Source organism: Giraffa tippelskirchi, chromosome 3 (assembly GCF_054371585.1).
Source record: "Giraffa tippelskirchi isolate mGirTip1 chromosome 3, T2T-mGirTip1v1.2.pri, whole genome shotgun sequence".
In the NCBI taxonomy this organism is placed as follows: Eukaryota; Metazoa; Chordata; class Mammalia; order Artiodactyla; family Giraffidae; genus Giraffa; species Giraffa tippelskirchi.
The window spans coordinates 13,604,156-13,629,344 of NC_137277.1; the positions used below are offsets into that span (position 1 = coordinate 13,604,156).

The 25,189-nt window shown below is 37.4% G+C and overlaps 1 protein-coding gene across 11 annotated transcripts in view; it reads left to right on the forward strand.

Annotated features, from left to right (window-relative positions):
• The window catches only part of EFCAB3 (EF-hand calcium binding domain 3), a 349,923-nt gene that overhangs the window by 124,001 nt on the left and 200,733 nt on the right, over positions 1 to 25,189 (forward strand). For all 11 annotated transcript variants that reach the window (XM_081576514.1, XM_081576515.1, XM_081576519.1 and 8 more), the window contains 5 exons: positions 5,988 to 6,131; positions 6,528 to 6,599; positions 16,235 to 16,288; positions 20,040 to 20,093; positions 21,463 to 21,567. In XM_081576514.1, the coding sequence (XP_081432640.1) occupies positions 5,988 to 6,131; positions 6,528 to 6,599; positions 16,235 to 16,288; positions 20,040 to 20,093; positions 21,463 to 21,567 (429 nt within the window). The remainder of the gene's footprint in view (positions 1 to 5,987; positions 6,132 to 6,527; positions 6,600 to 16,234; positions 16,289 to 20,039; positions 20,094 to 21,462; positions 21,568 to 25,189) is intronic.

A 25,189-nucleotide genomic window follows, 5' to 3' on the forward strand; every position in this document is an offset into this window, starting at 1 on the left:
GCAATGTCTTGGCCATTTTACTGAAATTCTGGGAAGAAGGTCAATATTCCTTCTTCTTTTTCTATACTGTTATATACTTATTTAAATGAGATTTTATCATGGGAATATTAACTATTGAAACATATAGGAACATGTTGAAACATAGAGGCTTCCTCCATGGTATTTTTTGCATTACTCCACTTCCTTAGACATGAGATATTGGGTGTAATCTGGTTTTAATGTATTCAGTTAGCTGCCATCTCCAACTGATAGAGGTGTCTGTGGGAACTTCTGCATCTCCTTGAAATTTAGGCTAAATAAGCCTCAATTAGTAAATTCACAACTGTTTTGGATTCCTTGAGTCTCTTTGCAGCCACCCATTTTTTTGAGGTTAATTGAAATGGCTTATTTTCCGTTAGATGCTTTCTAAAGTTGAAACTAAACTAAATTCAAAAGGCTTAATTTAAATAGTTACAAAATGAAGTTGTTTTCCAGAGCCTAAGTGTTTAGGATGTGACCAAAATGGTATGTTTTTTCAATTGACAAAAGATTTTGTCCTTAATCTTTGTCTTTCTGCATGGGATCTTATAAAACTCTCCCACATATATGGTTTATAAGCAATTCTTTTATAGGGTTAATGTTTGTGACAGTATTTATCATAATACAACATTAAAATTTTTTTCTTACTTGAATTAATAATTTATATATAATACTTTCAAAAATAAATATTAACATTTTTTGTATTGATATAGCAGTGCCAATCTTTCCATTGTTGGGGGGATATTTTTGGTGTATGTGTTGGCATGTACAGGTATCCACTGAGTGAAAAAAATTGAGGCCAGTCACATCAAGTTATGACCAGTTATACAATTTTTGACAAGAGGATTACTTTTATGATTATTTACCATAGCTTTTTTGGGGTTTCTCTGGTGGCTCAAATAGTAATGAATCTGCCCACAATACAGGAGACCTGGGTTCGATCCCTGGGTTGGGAAGATCCCCTAGAAGAGGAAATGGCTACCCACTCCAGTATTCTTGCCTGAAAATTCCCATGGACAGAGGAGCCTGACTGGCTACAGTCTATGGGGTCACAAAGAGTCGGACACTACTGAGCGACTTTCAGTACCTTAGCTTTAGTGGAATTGCATTATTTATGGTGTAGATAAGTATATGTTCTGAGTTTCGTGTGTGTGATCATCCTTAAGTCTCAAATTTAAACATTTGCAAGAGTCTTGGGTTAGCATGCTAGCTAAACATTCTGCCTAAGAAATCAGATACCCTGCACTTCAGACTTGGCTTCACTTTTAATCACTAAGTATCCTTAGACACCTCTTCATGCATCACAGCCTTGTTGTGGCAGAGGGACTTGCATAACTCAGTGAAGTTATGAGCCATAATATGCAGGGCCACCCAAGACAGATGGATCATAGTGAAGAGTTCTGACAAAACATGGTCCACTGAAGGAAGAAATGGCAACCCACACCAATATTCTTGACTGGAGAACCTCATGAACAGTATGAAAAAGCAAAAAGATATGACACTAGAAGAGAGTCCCCCAGGTCAGAAGGTGTCCAATATGCTACTGGGGAAAAGCAGAAGGCAATTACTAATAGCTTCAGAAAGAATAAAGCACCTGGGCCAAACCCGAAACAACACTCAGTTGTGGATGTATCTGGTGGTGAAAGTAAAGTCCAATGCTGTAAAGAACAGTATTGCATAGGAATTTGTAATGTTAGGTCCATGAATCAAGGTAAATTGGATGTGGTCAAGCAGGAGATGGCAAGAATGTACATCAGCATCTTAGGAATCAGTGAACTAAAATGGACTGGAATGGGTGAATTTAATTCAGATGACTATTACATCTACCACTGTGGTCAAGAATCCCATAGAAGAAATGGAGTAGCCCTCATAGTCAACAGAAGAGTCCAAAATCCAATACTTGGGTGCAGCCTCAAATATGAAAGCATTATCTCAGTTCATTTCCAAGGCAAACCACTAAACATCACAGTAATCCAAGTCCGTGCCCCAACCTCTCATGCCAAAGAAGCTGAAGTTGACTGGTTCTACGAATATCTACAAGACCTTCTAGAACTAACACCAAAAAAGATGTCCTTTTCATCATAGGGGACTGGAATGCAAGCATAGGAAGTCAAGAGATAACTGGAGTAACAGGCAAGTTTGGCCTTGGAGTACAAAATGAAGCAGGACAAAGGCTAACAGAATTTTGTCAAGAGAACACATTGGTCATAGCAAACACCCTCTTACACCAACACAAGAGACTACTCTACACATGGAAATCACTAGATGGTCAATACTGAAATCAGATTGATTATGTTCTTTGCAGCCAAAGATGGAGAAGCTCTATACAGTCAGCAAAAACAAGACCGGGAGCAGACTGTGGCTCAGATCATGAACTCCTTGTTGCCAAATTCAGGCTTAAATTGAAGAAAGTGGAGAAAACCACTAGACCATTCAGATATGACCTAAATCAAATCCCTTATGATTATACAGTGGAAGTGACAAATAGGTTCAAGGGATTAGATTTGGTAGACAGAGTGCCTGAAAAGCTATGGACGGAGGATTGTAACATTGTACAGGAGGCAGTGATCAAAACCATCCCAAAGAAAAAGATGCAAGAAGGCAAAGTGGTTGTCTGAAGAGGCTTTATAAATAGCTGAGAAAAAAAGGGAAAAATAAGTCCAAATGAATGCAGAGTTCCAGAGAAGAGCAAGGAGAGATAAGAAGAGCAAGGAAAGATAAGAAGACCTTCCTAAATGAACAATGCAAATAACTAGAGGAAAACAATATAATCAGAAAGACTAGAGATCTCATCAAGAAAATTGAAGATATTAAGGGAACATTTCATGCAAGGATGGGGACAATAAATGACAGAAATGGTAAGGATCTAACAGAAGTAGAAGAAGTTAAGAAGAGGTGGAGAGGATACACAGAAGAACTATACAAGAAAGATCTTAATAACCTGGATAAACATGATGGTGTGGTCACTTACCTAGAGCCAGACATCCTGCAGTGTGAAGTCAAATGGGCCTTAGGAAGCATTACTACAAACAAAGCTAGTGGAGATAACGGAATTCCAGCTAAGCTATTTAAAATCCTAAAAGATGATGCTGTTAAGGTGCTTCACTCAATATGTCAGCAAATTTGGAAAACTCAGTAGTGGCCACAGGTCTGGAAAAGATCAATTTTCATTTCAATCTCAAAGAAGACCAATTCCAGAGAATGTTCAGAGTCATATAATTGTGCTCATTTCACATCCTTGCGAAGTTATGCTTAAAATCCTTCAAGTTAGGCTTTAGCAGTATGTGAATTGAGCACTACCAATGTACAAGCTGGGTTTTGAAGAGGCAGAGGAACCAGAGAGCAAATTTCCAACATTTGTTGGATCATGGAGAAAATAAGGGAGTTCCAGAAAAACATCCAATTCTGCTTCATTGACTATGCTAAAACCTTTGACTGTGTGGATCACAACGAACTGTGGGAAATTCCTAAAGAGATGGGCGTACCAGACCACCTTACCTGTCTCTTGAGAAATCTGTATGCAAGTCAAGAAGCAACAGTTAGAACCGAACATAGAACAATGAACTGGTTCAAATTGGGAAAGGAGTACATCAAGGCTGTATATTGTCACTCTGCTTATTTAACTTATGTGCAGAGTACATCATGCAAAATGCTGGACTGGATGAATCACAAGCTGGAATCAAGATTGCTGGAAGCACTATCAACAACCTCAGATATGCAGATGATACAACTAATGGCAGAAAGTGAAGAGGAACTAAAGAGCCTCTTGATGAGGGTGAAAGGAGAGAGTGAAAAAGCTGGCTTAGACCTCAACATTTGAAAAACTAAGATCGTGGCATCCAGTCCCATCACTTCATGGCAAATAGAAGGGGGAAAAGTGGAAACAGTGACAGATTTTATTTTCTTGGACTCCAAAATCACTGCAGATGGTGATTGCAACCATGAAATTAAAAGATACTCGCTCCTTGGAAGAAAAGCTATGACAAACCTCAGTTCAGTTCAGTTAGTTGCTCAGTCGTGTCCGACTCTTTGCGACCCCATGGACTGCAGCATGCCAGGCCTCCCTGTCCATCACCAATTCCCAGAGTTACTCAAGCTCATGTCCATCGAGTTGGTGATGCTATCCAACCATCTTATCCTCTGTCATCCCCTTCTACTCCTGCCCTCAATCTTTCCCAGCATCAGGGTCTTTTCAAATGAAATCAGTTCTTTGCACCAGGTGGCTGAAGTATTGGAATTTCAGCTTCAGCATCAGTCCTTCCAATGAATATTCAGGACTGATTTCCTTTAGTATGGACTGGTTGGATCTCCTTGCAGTCCAAGGGACTCTCAAGAGTCTCCTCCAACACCACAGTTCAAAAACATCAATTCTTCAGCACTCAGCTTTCTTTATAGTTCAACTCTCATGTCCATACGTGACTGCTGGAAAAACCGTAGCTTTGACTAGATCGACCCTTGCAAAATAATGTCTCTGCTTTTTAATATGCTATCTAGGTTGGTCATAGCTTTTTTTCCAAGAAGCAAGCGTCTGTTAATTTCATGGCTGCAGTCACCATCTGCAGTGATTTTGGAGCCCCCAAAATAAAGTCTGTCACTGTTTCCATTGCTTACCTATCTATTTGCCATGAAATGATGAGACCGGATGCCATGATCTTAGTTTTTTGACTGTTGAGTTTTAAGCCAGCTTTTTCACTCTCCTCTTTCACTTTCATAAAGAGGCTCTTTAGTTCTTCTTTGCTTTCTGCCATAAGGGTGCATATTGATATTTCTCCAAGAAATCTTGATTCCAGCTTGTGCTTCATCCAGCCCAGCATTTCTCATGATGTACTCTGCATATAAGTTAAATAAGCAGGGTGACTATATACAGCCTTGGCGTACTCCTTTCTCTATGGAACCAGTCCGTTGCTCCATGTCTGGTTCTAACTGTTGCTTCTTAACCTGCATACAGATTTCTCAGAAGGCAGGTAAGGTGGCTTGCTATTCCCATCTCTTTAAGTATTTTCCACAGTTTATTGTGATCCACACAGTCAAAGGCTTTGGCGTAATCAATAAAGCAGATGTAGATGTTTTTCTGGAACTCTCTTGCTTTTTTTATGATCCAATGGATGTCAGCAAAGCCTTCCTCAGTGATCAATGCAAAGAAATAGGGGAATTACAAACCTAGACAGCTTATTATAAAGCAAAGACACTACTTTGCTGACAAAGCTCTGTATAGTCAAAGCGATGGTTTTTCCAGTAGTCATGTGTGGGTGTGAGAGTCGGACCTTAAAGAAGGCTGAGTGCCAAAGAACTGATGCTTTTGGATTGTGGTGCTGGAGAAGATTCTTGAGAGTACTTTGGACTGCAAGGAGCTCAAACCAGTCAATCCTAAGGAAATCAACCCTGAATATTCATTGGAAGGACTGATGCTGAAGCTGAAACTCCAATACTTTGGCCACCTGATATGAAGAGCCAACTCATTTGAAAAGACCCTGATGCTTGGAAAGACTGAAGGCAAGAGGAGAGGAGGGAGACAGAGGATGAGTTGGTTAGAAAGCTTTACCGATTCAATGGACATGAATTTGAGCAAACTTGGGGAGATAGCGGAGGACAGAGGAGGCTGTCGTACTGCTGTCCATGGGGTCGAAAAAAGGTGGACCCGACTTAGTGACTCAAAACAAATGCTTTAGACTGAATACCTTCTCTAATGCTAGGTATATTTATCTGTTAATTAAGGAAAATACTAGTACCAATTTTCCAAAGGTTTTTTGAGATTAAATGAGATGGCATATATAAAGGACTGAGCATTATGCCTAGCAAGCTGAGATTGGTAAGTGCCGATAAGTGGCAATAGTAATGGGGATAGTAGCAATAGCAGTAGTAGTAGTAGCAGCAATAGCAGCTGGTGGAGTAGTAATCATTAGCCAGTACCTACTAGTGATATTTGGGTGTTTTTAAAAACATGAAACATTGTATATTTTTGAATATAGAACTAAAAGGTCCCATGAAAGCTCTGGCCTCCATTAGGAAAAATATGGCAAATCCTGATGACCTAGGTTCCATGATGAAAAATATAGGAGTTCCATTACCCCAAGATGTGATTGAAAGTGCACTGAAGAATGTGACTATCATGGGTAAGTATGTAATATGTTTCTAGGATCTTTTATCTTAGCTGACATGCATCTGTTTGAATTTTTCAAGAGTTGTTAAAGGGTTTATCTACTTCATGGATTATCCAAGACTTTTATACCTACCACCTAGTTAGTTTCTAGTTATTTTCAACAGATCATACCAAGGAAGGATCTATAGAGGATGAGTGTGTGTGTGTGTGTGCGCCTGAATGATATGCATTAATCTGTCTTTCTGATTGAATATATATTCAATATGACTGAATATAGGTTGTATTTAAGTATATTTCAAGGTCAAATCCATAAATTATTTTTCAGTATAGCAGTTGTACTATAGTTGCCTACCTCTTATCTCTGGTCATTTATCTTTCCCATGTCCCTTGACATGTATGTTTCTTTCAGATGATAGGATAGTGAATTTAGAAGAGTTTATGGGCAATTTGGTCAATTCAGGATTTTCATCTCCACCTGAAAGTGAGTAAGAATTTTCATTTGAATTGAGGTAGAAAATGTGTGTATTGTGGATCTCTTGGGAAAACCCCAGATAGGCTTTTAAGATGGTCCTCAGCTGCTCTAAAACTGGCAGAATATTCCAATATCATTGTTCCACACATGTCAAATGTGTAGCACAACTGAAAAACACCGTGAGTTTTAGAAAGAACTAGTTCTCTCTGCTGCCTGAGGGCTTCCCTGATGGCTCAGTGGTAAAGAAGCTGCCTGCAGTGCAGGAGTTGCTGGAGACACAGGTTTGATCCCTGAGTTGGGAAGATAGCAACCCATTCCAGTACTCTTGGCTGAAAAATCCCATGGACAGGGGAACCTAGTGGGCTATAGTCCAAAACAGTCACAGAGGGTCAGACACAACTGAGAGTCTGAGCACAGCACAGCTACCTCTGCTGTCTAGTCTGAGCACTAGTGTCTTGACTGTGGTTGTCTTTCACCAAGGGCCTTTTGAAAACAGGAATTATGTTAAGTTAAATATTATTGAACCAGCACTTGGAATGAGGCTGTTTGTAAGTTATTCTTTTACTAAAGTGTAATAGCATGAGACATATTAACATATAATAAATAATGGGTTTCCGATACTAATTTATAACTCTTCACTAAGAAACTGATGGAAACCCTTACTGTTACTATTTGGAGAATTTTTGTTCAGGTTTGAATTTCTCTTCTTCTATTATTCGAAGTTTGTTTGCTTTGGATGTTTCCTTGAATGGCTTACCCCTTTTTCCAATCTTTCCTTATACATGAACTCAAAGTTTAATTTTAGTACTATGTTTGTCAACTATATTGTTAAAAATCCTTTTCTTCTTTTGGTTTGCACAGTATATTTGCAATCTTAAGCCTCTGTGTTTTCTGATGAGCTGCCCTTTTTTTGTCACTATGGTATTGGAAAGGAAAGAATGCTTTATATTTTGTATATTTAGGTGGGAAGAATAATTCTGACTTCAAGCCAAAACTGTATCAACTTTCACATCATTTCATATTGTACATCTTAACATAGTTTTTATGGTTGCAGAAGCTCAGGGTATACTTCTTTGGTCATTTCCACATACTTTTGGATAGGTACATATGTATGGTCTTGATATTTATGGAGTGATATTTTGCAGAAATGTCTTCTTTGGAGAAACTTTCTAATAAAATATCTCATCTGTTTTTGAGAAATGGCGTTAAAACAACCATCTCAAATAATAATGTAATACCTTTTTATGATGATAACTGGTAACGAGACTTATCATGGTGATCATTTTATAATGTATAAAAATATTGAATCACTATGTTATATACCAGAAATTAACATAGTGTGCAGTTGTACTTCCAAAACAACTCTTTTTCTTTTTCATAGAAAAAGAGATCAGATTTGTGGTTACCAGAGATGAGAGGGGGAGATATTGGAAGAAAGGGGTCATAAGACTAGAGAAGGAAATGGCAACCCACTCTGGTATTCTTGCCTGGAGAACCCCATAGACAGAGGAGCCTGGTGGGCTACAGTCCATGAGGTTTCAGAGTTGCACACAACTGAAGCAACTTAGCAATGGGTCATAAGGTACAAACTTCCAGTTATAAGATAAATAAGTACTACGGTGCTATACATTATACATGAAAGTTAAGAGTGTAAATCCTAAGAGTTCTTATCCCAAGGAAAAAAATTTTGTCTTTTTCATTTAATTTTTATGAGATGATGGATGTTTATTAAACTTATTATGATGATCATTTCATGATGTATATAAGTCAAATCATTATGCGATGTACCTTAAGCTTATACAGTGCTGTATGTCAAGTATATCTCAGTAAAACTGGAAGAAAAAAAAATATCAAAAATGCCACTGTATCTTCAGAAGAGATTGTTCATTATGCTATTCAGTGATGAATGTGAAAAGTGTCTCTTGAAATTTGGTATCAGAAGAAACTTTCTCCCAAAGACCAGTATGCTCCTTTGTATAAATGATAACCTGAGTTCCCATTTGAATGCAGAGTTCCAAGGAATAGCAAGGAGAGATAAGAAAGCCTTCCTCAGCAATCAATGCAAAGAAATAGAGGAAAACAATAGAATGGGAAAGACTAGAGATCTCTTCAAGAAAATTGCAGATACCAAGGGAACATTTCATGCAAAGATGGGCTCAATAAAGGACAGAAATGGTAGGGACCTAACAGAAGCAGAAAATATTAAGAAGAGGTAGCAAGAATACACAGAAGAATTGTACAAAAAAGTTCTTCACGACCCAGACAATCACGATGGTGTGGTCACTCACCTAGAGCCAGACATCCTGGAATGTGAAGTCAAGTGGGCCTTAGAAAGCATCACTACGAACAAAGCTAGTGGAGGTGATGGAATTCCAGTTGAGCTATTTCAAATCCTTAAAGATGACACTGTGAAAGTGCTGCACTCAATATGCCAGCAAATCTGGAAAACTCAGCAGTGGCCACAGGACTGGAAAAGGTCAGTTTTCATTCCAATCCCAAAGAAAGGCAATGCCAAAGAATGCTCAAACTACCACACAATTGCAGTCGTCTCACACACTAGTAAAGTAATGCTTAAAATTCTCCAAGCCAGGCTTCAGCAGTACGTGAACCGTGAACTTCCAGATGTTCAAGCTGGATTTAGAAAAGGCAGAGGAACCAGAGATCAAATTGCCAACATCCGCTGGATCATCGAAAAAGCAAGAGAGTACCAGAAAAACATCTATTTCTGCTTTATTGACTATGCCAAAGCCTTTGACTGTGTGGATCACAATAAACTGTGGAAAATTCTTAAAGAGATGGGAATATCAGACCACCTGACCTGCCTCTTGAGAAACCTGTATGCAGGTCAGGAAGCAACAGTTAGAACTGGACATGGAACAATAGACTGGTTCCAAGTAGGAAAAGGAGTACGTCAAGCCCGTATATTGTCACTCTACTTATTTAACTTATATGCAGAGTTCATCATGAGAAATGCTGGGCTGGATGAAGCACAAGCTGGAATCAAGATTGCCGGGAGAAATATCAATAACCTCAGATATGCAGATGACACCACCCTTAGGGCAGAAAGTGAAGAAGAACTAAAGAGCCTCTGGATGAAAGTGAAAGTGGAGAGTGAAAAAGTGGCTTAAAGCTCCACATTCAGAAAACTAAGATCATGGCATCTGGTCCCATCACTTCATGGCGGATAGATGGGTAAACAGTGGCTGACTTTATTTTTCTGGGCTCCAAAATCACTGCAGATGGTGATTGCAGCCATGAAATTAAAAGACGCTTACTCCTTGGAAGGAAAGTTATGACCAACCTAGACAGCATATTGAAAAGCAGAGACATTACTTTGCCAGTAGTCATGGCTATGGTTTTTCCAGTGGTCATGTATGGATGTGAGAGTTAAACTATAAAGAAAGCTGACAAAAGAAATACAATATTGTAAAGTTAAAAAATAGATAAATAAACTAATTTAAAGAAAAGAAAGCTGAGTGCTGAAGAATTGATGCTTTTGAACTGTGGTGTTGGAGAAGACTCTTGAGAGTCCCTTGGACTGCAAGGAGATCCATCCTAAAGGAGATCAGTCCTGGATGTTCATTGGAAGGACTGATGTTGAAGCTGAAACTCCAATACTTTGGCCACCTCATGTGAAGAGCTGATTCATTTGAAAAGACCCTGATGCTGGGAAAGATTGAGGGCAGGAGGAGAAGGGGACACAGAGGATGAGATGGCTGGATGGCATCAGTGACTCAATGGACATGGGTTTGGGTGGACTTAGGGAGTTAGTGATGGACAGGGAGGCATGGCGTGCTGTGGTTCATGGGGTGGCAAAGAGTTGGACACGACTGAGCGACTGAACTGAACTGAACCGTGTTCCCTTTTACACCTTAATTACCAGAAAGTTCAGATTTAAATTTAATTTTTATTAATTGTAACTATATTGGTTTTATTATTTACTATCTTCCTCTCGTGTATTTTGAATTTTTATTTCTATCTTAAATACATGTACTTTTCATTTAATAATTCCTCAAATTATTTTAGGAAGTGATTGGATATAAATTATAACATAGCATATCAAAAACTGCTGTGAATCCTGATCCATGGGATATTAATTAGTATGTCATAAAAGAGAGATCAGTGGCTAAACTTGGAAAACACTGAAGTAGAAACCAAAGTTTAACAAAATTCTCTGCTGCTAGACTATTAGATGATTTCTCAGTTGGCACAGTGGTAAAGAATCTGCCTGCCAAGCAGAAGATGCAGATTTGATCCCTGGGTCAGAAAGATCCCCTGGAGAAGGAAAAGACAACCCAATCCAGTATTCTTGCCTGGGAAATCCCATGGACAGAGGAGCCTGGTGGATTACAGTCCATGGAGTCGCAAAGAGTCAGACAAAACTGTGCGACTGAGTGACTGAGCATGCACACACACACAAAGCCCCATCAACCATTCTCAATCTTACTATCTTTACTAACATACTCGTTTGTCAAGGGTTACCTCAAGTTGGTACAGAATCCTTTATGTCACACATACTGTTTTTTTCTGTGTTCTTCAGAAGACAATTTGGAAATGCTGCTTTGAAGAATAAAATGGAACAATTGTTTGTTGCTGATATGATAAAATAGAATCTGCTGCTGCTGCTAAGTCGCTTCAGTCATGTCCGACTCTGTGTGACCCCATAGATGGCAGCCCACCAGCCTCCTCCGTCCCTGGGGTTCTCCAGGCAAGAACACTGGAGTGGGTTGCCATTTCCTTCTCCAATGCATGAAAGTGAAAAGGGAAAGTGAAGTCGCTCAGTTGTGTCCAACTCTTAGTGACCCCATGGACTGCAGCCTACCAGGCTCCTCCATCCATGGGATTTTCCAGGCAAGAGTACTGGAGTGGGGTGCCATCGCCTTCTCCGAAAATAGAATCTACTTATGCATTAATATATAACTCTTGTGCCCTGTGTCTAAATTCTTTTATTAGTCCTGGTGATTTGGTAGATTCTTTAGGATTTTCTATGTAAACAATTATGTAATCTGCAAGTAGATACAGTTTTACTTTTTTCTTCCCATTTTCCATGCCTTTTATTTCTTTTTCTTGTTCTTCCTTGTTTTATTGTCTAACTCCTTCAATATAATGTTGAACAGAATTGTTGAGAGTGGGCATCTTGCTTTATTCTGATCTTAGGGGTAAAACATTCAGTCTTTGACCCTTAAATATGTTAGCTGTAGGTTTTTTTTTTTTAAGGCTCTGTTTGAAGACATTCCCTTACTCTTTACAGTTTACTGACAGGTTTTTTTTTTTTATCATAAATGATTGATAATTTTGTGAAATTCCTTTTCTGTCTTCTAAGATGATAGTTTTGATTTTGTCCTTTATTCTGTTAACATGGTGAATTAAAATGCCTGATTGTTAAATGTTTGTAAATTGTATTTAAAAAATACAAGTTTTATTTTGCGGAGTAAAAAGAGCAGAATTTTCAAACTTAAATAGAAAAACATTTTATGCATAGTGATACAGTGCATTCTTGTTGAAATTGTGGAAAAACCCAACCATTAGCAATTTGTTTACCTTTTTTTTTAAGCAGAATTCTCTTGTATGAACTTTTCTATTTATTTATCTATGCCTGTGCTGGGTCTTCGTTGCTGTGTGCAGAGTGGGGGCTACCCTCTGGTTGTGGTGTGTGGGCTTCTCATTGCAGTGGCTTCTCTTGTTGTGGAGCATGGGCTCGAAGACACACAGGCTTCAGTAGTTACAGCAAGTGGACTCAGTAGTTGCAGCTCCCGGGCTCTAGAGCACAGGCTCAGTAGTTGTGGTGCATGGGCTTAGTTGCTCCAAGGCGTATGCGATCTTCCTGACCCAGGGATCGAACCCATGTCTCCTGCTCTGGCAGGTGGATTCTTTACCACTGAGGCACTAGGGAAGTCCCTGTCTACTATTTTTGTATCATTACAAAATGTGAAAAAAAGTGGAGCCTGGCATGCTGCCATCCATGGGGTTGCAAAGAGTCGGTCACAACTTAGTGACTGAACAGTATATTTCATACTCGTGCATTATGAGGACATTAACTTCTAGAATCTCTCTGAGTATGATAGAGGTCTTTATTAGTTTAGGCAATGGCACCCCACTCCAGTACTCTTGCCTGGAAAATCCCATGGATGGAGGAGCCTGGTAGGCTACAGTCCATGGGGTCGCTAAGAGTCGAACACGACTGAGCGACTTCACTTTCACTTTTCCCTTTCATGCACTGGAGAAGGAAATGGCAACCCACTCCAGTATTCTTGCCTGGAGAATCCCAGGGACAGCAGAGCCTGGTGGGCTGCTGTCTGTCTATGGAGTCGCACAGAGTCGGACACGACTGAAGTGACTTAGCAGCAGCAGTATCTTTCCTTTTCTGTGTGATCTGTTTCTACAGTTAAGAATTGAGAGACTGAACTAATCATGCTTGATAGCTGGTATAAATTTGTTTTATTTTTGTGTATGGAAATTGATTGACCTCTTTTGGTTTCTCAGATGAGTGACTAAGAACCCTGTGTGTATGAATGAAATATTCTACTTGGCAAGCCTTGTTTTAGAAGGAGCTGGCGGAGAGGCTTCTTAAATGGCAGAATAAATTAAGCTTTAGTTTCAGTCACCAAAATTCACCTTGACAGCTGTGGTTTTCTTTCTCTTACTGGAGAGTTCTCCAATATTTACGCCAGGAAGCAGGTGCTGAACTGCCTGTTCCTCCGTGACTCAGGGATTTTGGAAAATGAGAAGGGAGTGACTTACTGATACAAATAAATGCTCTCTAGATAGGCTTTTGGTTAATCCCTTTATTTTCTGATTCTACCTCCCTGCTGCCACCTTACTTCTCCCCTCAGTATCTGCTAAACTTGAGCATTGAGCTTTTCGGGGAGTTTTTCTGGGCAAATAAGTTTCTTTCATACTTTTTCCTTTAACTACTTAGAACCTCCTCCTTTGTAAATTATAAACTGTAATTTCCTCTACTCATTTTATTTATCACATTTATTTGTTTGCTTTTTTACTATATATCTCCCCAAAGTAGCGTGTGAACTATTGATAGGAACTTTCTCTGTTGTGCTCACTGCCGTTATCACTAGCATGTAGGCTAGTGTCCATCACATAAAAGGACTTAAACAAATGTTTAATGAATAAATAGATGAATTAAAATACTTTGTTCTCTTTCATAAATATTAAACTTTTATTCTACTTTTTCTTACTTATTTTTTCCACATATTCTTTTTGTTGTTATGAGTTTATTCCCTTCTCCCATCATTTTAATCTGTTTAATTGGGTCTCTGAAAGAAGAGGAGAAAAACATGTCTTCATTGCCAGACTTTAGGGTATTTATGAGAATATTTTTCATGGGAAAAAATGTCTTGCATTTTGGGTAAAACAATCTATTTAAAAAATTTTGAAACTTTTATTATTATTTGGTGAATATAATCAATGGTAATAATTAATTTAAGAATTAAGTGTCAAATCAAACCACTGCCTTCAAGTTATATTTATATGGCCCAATTGTCCATGTTACACTAATAATACCCAACAGTTTTTACTTTGTCTTTAGCTCATTTATCAGGAGCTACTGAGGCACTTCTATTTTAACTATCTATGTTCTACTGAACAGCTCTCTCTGTGAAGTGTGGTATTTCATATTTAAAATCATTAGAAAATCTCAATTTCATATTATTCACTTTCCATGTTTTTGAAGAAAAAAATCGAGATCCATAACCTGGATAATTTCATGGATGATATGGGAATTGAACTTACATGTAAAGAACATAAAGAGCTGGTAAATCATCTCTCAACTAGTGGTGGGCATTTCAATTATTTTGGTATCTTGCAAAGAATGCTTTTAGGCTTAATTATAATAATAAATATTCATATTTCCCTTTAAAGTACTATAAAAGTACACAGAAATATCTAATACCAAAGGTGTGAATGTATATGTGTACTTATTATTATTGTGATTTTTGAAATGAACATTCAGGCTTTAAGTGAATATTAAGATTGTTATGCAGAAAGTATTAATATCTGGGCCCTAAATGTCACCATCTAAGCTAGGTAGTCTCCTGAGGTACTAAACTAGGTAATCTCATCATCAAGGTCAGTGAAAGACCAGACCATAAGCAGGGAAAAGTAGAAAATCAGGGGAGATGGAATGTGAAAATGAAGAGTAAGAAAAGAAAACTAGTTCATGTTCTGCCTCCTAAGCTAGTAAGAATAGCCAATAGCCTATGGCAGAAGTGTCATGAATTTCTAATTTTATTTAGGTTTATTTAACCTAATAATAATAACCTCATAGTCATAAAGGTAGATTTCATTCATACTGCTATGTATCAGGGACTAAACCTCCTCCACAGGATTATTCCAAGAATTAAAGAAATAACATAAGTAATTTAAAAATAAATATTAGGGTTTTTTCCCCTCTTTTATATTGAAATAGTGTCTAAATATATATATATATATGTATATATATATATTTATGTATGTATGTATGTAAAGGGCTTTCCAGGTGGCACTAGTGGTCAAGAACCCACCTGCCAATGCAGGAGATGTAAAAGATGTGGGTTCAATCTCTGGGTTGGGATGATCCCCTGCAGGAAGGCATGGCAACCCACTCCAGTATTCTTGCCTGGAGAATCCCAGGGACGTCGGAGCCCGGTGGCTGCCGTCTATGGGGTCGCACAGAGTCGGACACGACTGAAGCGACTTAGCAGCAGCAGCATAGTCTTTAATGAGGAAGAAATAGGTATAATCCCTTGTGATTTATTTTTAATTTTCTCATTTATTTATACAACAAACATTTATTAAGAACCTTGTATGTGCCAGATAAAGATGAATTAGGTCTGTTCATCCCAGTAAGGAATTTACAGTTTATTTGGGGACAGGAGACAAGTATGAAGAAAAAATGCAAATTAAAGTTCTAAAAGGTCTACATTATTGAGAATAAATGGACAACATTTTCCCTGGAGGAGGAAATGACAACCAATCATGTTACTCTTGCCAAGAAAATCCAGTGGACAGAGGAGCCTGGCTGGCTATAATCCATGGGGTTGTAAAAGAGGCAAATATGAATCAAAGACTGAGCACACACAGAGATAATATTTGGGAAAGGATGAAAAGATGGAAGGAGGAAGGGAATAATGATTGCTTTAAAACAACTGAATCTGTTGTGGTCGTTTAGGAAAAAAAGAGCTGATGTAAGGGAGGCAAGGTTGTGTTATAGAGGGCCTGTTCTTTATCCTACAGGTAATACTGCAGGGGGAGCCACTGCAGTTTTTCTTATTTGAGAGTGGTATCATGTTTTGTTCTCTACTCCCAAAAGTTACTAGGCAAAAGACTATAGAAAATAACTCAAAAGCTATCTTAAATTCTAAAATGTATCTTTTCACATATTGGTCACTTTTACATTCCATAAAAATAGCTATACTGTATTCCATTTGGCTTCCCTCATAGCTTAGTCATTATAGAATTTGCCTGCAATGAAGGAGACAGCGTTCGATTTCTGGATGGGGAAGATCCCCTGGGTATTCCATTTGAGAAAGCAAATAATTTTTAAAAGATTTGCTTTTCATACTGGTTTTTATAACTTCAAATATTATGCCTTTTTATGACTTCCCATATCAATTATTGCTTCTGTTTAAAACTTTGTATCTATCTTACAGCTGATGAGAAGATAAATCAGCTCAAATTGATGGATACTGTGAATACTCTTAAAGGTGAGTGAGTAATAAGAAGACATAAAACTAAAATCTTGAACCTTTGCAATAATATTTTAATGAAGTGTATTGAGGTTTTGTTTATGCATGTTCACAATAAAAAATCTTGGAGAATATGAGGGAAGCATAGAGAGGGGCAAAAAAATAAAAATCACCCTTAGTTTATAATCAAAGACAAAGATAACCATCTTTTGGTATCAGTTCTGGCAATTCACTCTAGTATGGTTGCCTGGAGGATCCCATGGACTGTAGCCTGCCAGGCTCCTCTGTCCATGGTGTTGCAAGAGTCGGACACGACTTAGCAACTAAATCAGCTAAACCACAGTTCAGTTCAGTCGCTCAGTCGTGTCCAACTCTTTGCGATCCCATGGACTGCAGCATGCCAGGCTTCCCTGTCCATTACCAACTCCTGGAGCTTGCTCAAACTCATGTCCATCAAGTCAGTGATGCCATCCAACCATCTCATTCTCCGTCGTCCCCTTCTCCTCCTGCCTTCAGTCTTTCCCAGCATCAGGGTCTTTTCTAATGGGTCAGTTCTTTGTAACAGGTGGCCAAAGTATTGGAGCTTTGGCTTCAGCATCAGTCCTTCCAATGAATATTCAGGACTGATTTCCTTTAGGATTGACTGGTTTGATCTTCTTGCTGTCCAAGGGACTCGCAAGAGTCTTCTCCAACACCCCAGTTCAAAAGCATCAATTCTTTGGTGCTGAACCTTCTTTATAGTTCAACTCTCACATCCATACATGACCACTGGAAAAAATAACTTGCATTGAATTTTTTGGCTTTGACTTTTATTCGTATTATTTCATGAATAGTAAAATGCTAATCATATTTTATTGATTGATGGATAATTTGCATCTATTAAAACTGAGTTTTATGGACAGTGAATGGTGTTATTATTATTGTAACAGTGAACAGTCTACATGATTTATATATATATATATATATATATGTATTTTCTAAATAATGTAATTTACTCTGGCTTTCTTAAAGTGGTCATGTTCTTGACCTGCATGGAAACAATGATGTTATAAATCTGAAATAAATAAATCAAATTACTTCAGTGAATAAATAACTAGTTAAAAATCTAGAAGAGTGGGATGAAGTAGAAAGAAACAAATCCTGCTCCTAGTATAGGTGGTAACTAGTGGCAAAAATAATTGAATTATTGGGAAAATTTCAAATCTTCTCTACTCTTTTAGAGAGAAATGCAAATCCTTATTGCACAAATGGAAAAACTTTGGTGTATATGAGAATGACTTCTCTCATTGCCAAAGATAATAGCATAGTTCCTATCAAGCGTAGGTTTAATTTCAAAATTGTAGTTTGTGTGATTTACATTTATGATATAAAAATTTGTGTCTCTCCATGGAAAATAGATGTACTTAACAATTTGAACTATGTAACCACACAGACCTGTGTTCAAATACTGGCTCTAGAAGCTACTAGCTGTGCAACTCTAGGCAGGTAACACTTCTCTCAGCCTCAGTCACACCATTTGTGAAACTGAAATATTGTGGATACCTAATTTATGTTATTTTGAGGATAGACTGAAATGGTGCAAATATAGCATATAAAAATAATTAAATTATTATCTACTTGGTGAAATTTAGTGGGCAGTTACCAACTTTGCATTTTTAAAATTTGGTTTAGGCTTGTCATCACAGGTGTAGTTGGTTGTTATATAAGGATTAATGATATCAGGTTTTATTTTGATTTTGTTATTTATTTTATATTAATTTTGGAACAAACTTTATTCTGCGTATTTGTTTTTTACATTGAGACTGCGAAATACAAAGTACAGAAATAGTGTCCTTATCCCAGACATGATATATGTATGAAATATATATTTATATAAGAAATATATATTTATGTATAATATATATTATATTTGTTGTTGTTTAGTCTCTCACTTGTGTCTGACTCTTTGTGACCCCATGGACTACAGCAATCCAGCCTTCCCTGTCCTTCACTATCTCCTGGAATTTGCTCAAACTCATGTCTGTTGAGTCAGTGATGCCATCCAACCATCTCATCCTCTGTTGCCCTCTTCTCCTCCTGCTCTCAGTCTTTCCCAGTATCAGGGTCTTTTCCAGTGAGTCAGTTCTTCGCATCAGATGACCAAAGTATTGATGTTTCAGCTTCAGCATCAGTCCTTCCACTGAATATTCAGGGTTGATTTCCTTTAGGATGGACTGGTTGATCTTCTTGCAGTCCAAGGGACTCTCAAGAGTCTTCTCCAGCACCACGATTCAAAAGCAGCCATTTTTCAGCACTCAGCCTTCTTTATGGTCCAACTCTCATGTCTGTACATGACTACTGGAAAAACCATAGCTTTAACTATACGGACTTTTGTTGGCAAAGTGATATCTCTGCTTTTAAATACACTGTTTAGGTTTGCCTCTGGGATACCAGCCCCCTGATCACGGCTTTTCTTTGAAATAGAATCTTAGGTTATTAATCTTTTCATCTTTTCTACTGTATACATTTAAGTGTATAAATTTCCTTCTCAGCACACCTTTACTTTATCCCACAAGTTTTTTATGTACTATTATTATTGTTATTTAATTCAAAATATATTCAAATTCCAGTGTGATTTTTGACATATGATTTATTTAGAAAAACTTTCTTTAATTTCCAAACATATGGGAGTTTTCTAATATCTTTTGCCCTTGATTTGTAGCTTAATTCCATACTGTATACTGCACAGTTATTTGTACCCATCATCTTTTATTATTCTAATAATTTTAAAATTATATGAGCCTTACTGATTGTATGAAATATTACTTTATAACCACCATTATGGGAGCATCTCTTTTGCTAGAGTTAAAGAAATACTGTTTATTCTCTGTATCTGCAATTGATTGCTTATTGTTTAGCAGGTGTCATTATGCCTTATTTTACTTTCATAATTTGAAATTATAATGTTTAAAAAAATCTCATCTTTCTCTACTTCTTTTGTTTTGAAGAAGGAGAAGTTGACCTCAGTGACTTGGATAATGTCATGCAAAATATGGGAATAGAGCTCACAGCTAGAGAACACTTGGAGCTAGTGAATTTACTTCCAATTTATGATGAGCATTTCAAATATCAGCATAGCTTTCAGGAGAGTTAATATTACCTTTAAGAGAGTTAGTATAGTCATCAGAAAAGTTATTCAGTTTTTCAAGCAATAGTTGGCTTTTGAGGAGATAATGATATCCTTAAAAAGCCATTTTATCCAATACCCAGGGTTTATTATAAATTATAAATTAGAGATAATTAGACATATCCAAATTTTAGAGATAATATTTTGAACATTTAAGAATTTATAAATTGTCATTTAAAAAATATATGTCAATAGCAAGCCTTGTCATATGCAATATATGTCATAAATCTTGACATCAGGACTGAGGAATGTTGATAGTTATCTTTCATTCCATTGAGATGCCTATAGAAAATAGGAGAAGAGGAGAGATATAAAGCTATACTAGTAGAATGGAAAAGAGATAGAGTCAGAAAAAATATAAAATAAGGAAATGTTTTTACCTTAGCATAGTAGGTATTAATAATTGTCTCAGGTGCTAAAGAATTGATAGATTTACCATATTAAGAATTTTTCTTACATTTGTTTTATCATTTCTAGAAGATATTAAGTAAATTTTAGGAGCAAATTATTTTATGGTCTATATTTCTGAACTTGGATATTTAGTATTGCTTTAGTATATCTAGTTCTTTTTTCTGTGACCTAAATTATGTTATTTTCTTACAGCTACATCTGATGGAAAAAAGAATAGGTTGTTGAACTGTTTGAAAGCTACAAAAGGTGAGTGAAGATACAAGCTGAAAAGTCAGATTGACTCTATTGTCAATCTTGTCTTTTCCTTGTCATTAAATATTGCTTGCTGTCATTCTCATATATATGTATATATTTCCATAATTACTTCTAATACATATATATGTGTTTTGTGCCAGTCTCAGCCTAGCAATAACCAGTGTTGTGGTTGGATTGGCCCTTGTGATTATTGTTACAAATGCAAGATACCCTTCAATATTAATCATCAGGAAACTTTGAAAAAACAAAGGCTTATTACTTACCTGGAAATTACTCAGTACACCTGGGGTCACATAGTGAGATTGCAAGGAGAGAGAGAGTGTGTGTGTGCATGGGCCTAGAGTTCCACTTTTATTAAGGTTGAGGGTGGGAGCCTAGCGTTTTGTGTTCTCACTCTTTACTGGTGAATTTAGAACATAAGAGTGGAAGTTTAAAGCTTGGAAAGAGAATAAGTGGTTCAAATGATTGGAATCTGAATCAACCAAGATCTCTAAAACAAAGGAGCTTCAGTGCTGGGAGGTGTGTGACAGTCAATGTATTCATCCAAGATAACCATCTCTGAAGTGAGTGCACTTGAATTACAAAAAGGAAAAAAAAACACTGTCAGGATTTACACTGCTGTTCATATTGATTAAATAATCTCCTGTTTTATTTTAAAGAGATGTTCGAACAATTTATATTACCTCAATTTTGGCTGTGGATGTATTAAAATTTAAGGCTATTATATATTGAGATGGGCTTCCCTGGTAGCTTAGTTGGTAAAGAATCCACCTGCAATGCAGGAGACCTTGATTCGATTCCTGGGTCGGGAAGATCCTCTGGAGAAGGGATAGGTTACCCACTCCAATATTCTTGGGCTTCCCTGGTGGCTCAGATGGTAAAATAATCACCTGCAATGCAGGAGACCTGAGTTCGATCCCTGTGTTGGGAAGATTCCCTGAAGGAGAGCATGGCAACCCACTCCAGTATTCTTTCCTGGAGAATCCCAGTGGACGGAGGAGCCTGGAGGGCTACAGTCCATGGGGTCGCAGAGTCAGACATGACTGAGCGACTAAGCACAGCATGTATTGAAATACAGTGACCAAACTGAACATAGTTACTTGTGTAAATGTTTATATTAAAAACTGTTATGTTTATTTTTTTCTGCTAAAATTAACCTGAGTGTTTTCTCAATCTTCTTTCAATATGTTGTGTTATTTAAATTAATAGATTAGTTTTAGTTCATTAATGACCTTCTTTAAACACTTACATGTCCTTGACCTCTTTTTTATGATGAAATTAATAACCATAGTACATAGACATTAATATTTATTATATTCTGAATTTTATTTCAATTTCCTCATGTGTTTCTCTTTTTAAGGATTGCAAGTTGATGTTCAGAATCTTGACACTATTCTTGGAAACATGGCAGTCAAACTTACAGCTGAGGAACCTATTGACCTAACTCCATATATACCAGTTGATGGTAAGTGCCTTAGACATCATTGTGCCCTAATAAGAATTTGAGGTTTGGGGCTGATATTTTTGATAGTACTTATTTGGCTTAAATAAGAATGATTTTTTCCTCTTAATATATTAAAATTTCCCAAAGAAAGGCAATGCCAAAGAATGCTCAAACTACCGCACAATTGCACTCATCTCACATGCTAGTAAAGTAATGCTCAAAATTCTCCAAGCCAGGCTTCAACAGTACATGAACCATGAACTTCCAGATGTTTAAGCTGGTTTTAGAAAAGGCAGAGGAACCAGAAATCAAATTGCCAACATCCATTGGGTTATAGAAAAAGCAAGAGAGTTCCGGAAAAACATTATTTCTGCTTTATTGACTATGCAAAAGCCTTTGACTGTGTGGATCACAACAAACTGTGGAAAATTCTGAAAGAGATGGGAATACCAGACCACCTAACCTGCCTCTTGAGAAATCTGTATGCAGGTCAGGAAGCAACAGTTAGAACTGGACATGAAACAACAGACTGGTTCCAAATCAGAAAGGGAGTACGTCAAGGCTGTATATTGTCACCCTGCTTATTTAACTTATATGCAGAGTACATCATGAGAAACGCTGGGCTGGATGAAGCACAAGCTGGAATCAAGATTGCTGGGAGAAATATCAATAAGATATTGATATGCAGATGACATCTCAGATATGCAGATGACACCACCACCACCACTTCTTTGGCAGAAAGCAAAGAAGAACTAAAGAGCCTCTTGATGAAAGTGAAAGAGGAGAGTGAAAAAGTTGGCTTAAAACTCAACATTCAGAAGACTAAGATCATGGCATCTGGTCCCATCACTTCGTGGCAAATAGATGGGGAAACAGTGGAAACAGTGTCAGACTTTAGTTTTTTTGGCTCCAAAATCACTGCAGATGGTGATTGCAGCCATGAAATTAAAAGACGCTTGTTCCTTGGAAGAAAAGTTATGACCAACCTAGACAACATATTAAAAAGCAGAGACATTACTTTGCCAACACAGGTCCATCTAGTCAAGGCTATGGTTTTTCCAGTAGTCATGTATGGATGTGAGAGTTGGACTATAAAGAAAGCTGAGCACAGAAGAATTGATGCTTTTGAACTGTGGTGTTGGGGAAGACTCTTGAGAGTCCCATGGACAGCAAGAAGATCAAACCAGTCAACCCTAAAGGAAATCAGTCCTGAATATTCATTGGAAGGGCTGATGTTGAAGCTGAGACTCCAATACTTTGGCCACCTGATGCGAAGAACTGATTCATTTGAAAAGACCCTGATGCTGGGAAAGATTGAAGGCGGGAGCAGAGGGGGATGACAGAGGATGAGATGGTTGGATGGCATCACCGACTCAATGGACATGAGTTTGAGTAAACTCTGGGAGTTGGTGATGGGCGGGGAGGCCTGGTGTGCTGCAATCCATGAGGTCGCAAGGAGTCAGACATGATTGAGTGACTGAAATGACTGATTGACTGATATTAAAATTGGTACTTTTTTTTTTAACCATTTATTCATTCAGTAAATATTACTGAGCATCGCATATTGGATGTTTTGCTAAGTGCTAAGATGACAATAGTGAGTAAAAACAACCATAGTCCTTGACCTAAGCAGCTTAATATCTATTACGTCACAATTCTTTATGTACTAGTAGAAGCTGAATTAGAAGTAGAGAATTCAGACAATACTGCAAAGCTACAGTAATCAAAGCAGTGTGGTATTGGCACAAAACCAAACATGAATCAATGGAACAGAATAGAGAGCCCAAATAAACCCACACACCTACAGTCAAATAATCTTCTGACAAAGGACACAAGAATATAGAGTGGGAAAAAGACAGTCTCTTTAGCAAAATGTGTTTGGAAAGTTGGACAGCTGCTTGTAAATCAATGAAGTTAGCACACATGCCCTCACCATACACAGTAATTAACTCAAAATGGCTTAATGACTTAAATATAAGACATGACACCATAAAATACCAGAAGAGAACATAGGTAAAACATTCTCTGACATGCATGTACCAATGTGTTCCTAGATCAGTCTCCCAAGGCAATTGAAATAAAAATGAAAATAAACAAATGGGATCTAATCAAACTTACAAGCTTTTGCACAGCAAAGGAAACAATAAACAAAAAGACAATCTACAGAATGTGAGAAAATATTTGCAAATGATGTGATTGACAGTGGCTTTCCAAAATATAACAATAGCCCATACAACTCAATAACAAAGAAACAGGCAACCCAATAAAAAAATGGGCAGAAGACCTAAAGAGACATTTCTCAAAACAAGATGTGCAAATGGTCAACAGACATGTGAAAAGATGCTCAACATTGCTAATTATTAGAGAATTGTGAATCAAAACCTCAGTGAGGTACCACTTCACACCAGTCAGAATGGCTATCATTAAAAGTCTACAAATAACAAATGCTGGATGTTGAGGAAAGGGAACCCTCCTACACTGTTGGTGGGAATGTAAGTTTGTGTCACCACTGTGGAAAATAGTATGCAGGTTCCTCAGCAAAAATAAAATTACCATATGGTCTATCAATCCCACTCCTGGGCATATTTCCAGACAAAGCTTTAATTCAAAAAGATATGGGCACCCCTATGTTTGTAGCAGCACTATTCACAATAGCCAAGATATGGCTGTATAGCTTGGGGAATATATTCAATATCCTGTAATAAGCTGTAATGAAAAAGAATATGAAAAACATATATACACATATATATATTATTACTGAGTGACTTTGCTTTACAGCAAATAATGAACACAACATTGAGATTCAACTATACTTCAATAAAAAATAAATTTAAACAAAGAGGAAAGGGTTCCATGGTGGCTTAGTGGAAAATAATTTGCCTACCACCACATGCCATGTGGCAACTAAGCCCATGTGGCACGATTGCTGAGCCTGTGCTCTAGAGCCGGGAAGCTGCAACTACTGAAGTCCTGTGCCCTAGAGCTGGCACACCACAGTAAAGAGTAGCTCCTGCTCACCGCAACTAAAGAAATCCCATGACAACAATGAAGACCCAGTACAGCTAAAATAATGAATTAATTTAAAGAAAAGAGGGAGATGCTACTAACAAGCTACGAACTGAATTCTTTCCACTAAATTATGATTAAGTGCTCTTTCCACATTATGATTATATGGGCGTTTAAAATCTATTACCCTCATACTCCTTAAAAAAAGATTTAAGTATAAATGCCTAGAGTTAGATACTGAAATACTAGAACTTTTAGCAATAAAACTTCACTGTACTTGGTTGTTTGCAAAGTAATTATCTGGACTCCTTGCCAATAATTAGCATACCTTCTCTTATATGATGGGAAAGCTGAATTTTAGTTCAGCACAGCAAATGGTGAAGAAAAGTTTCGGTAAAATTAGAGTTGCTGTCATAATAAAGCAAGTACTTGCTAATAAAACTTATTTTATATCAGCAATCTATATCATCCTAATTTACTACAAAGTTATTCTCATAATTACTTGTTTTGTTGCCTTGATTATCATTCAGAGATTATACTAGAATTAACGAGAAAGTTTTTATCTGAAGTGCCAATGGCCTATTTGTTAGGTCAGGTACCTGTTTATCCTGCAGTTGGTTGTAATGCTGCAAAGACA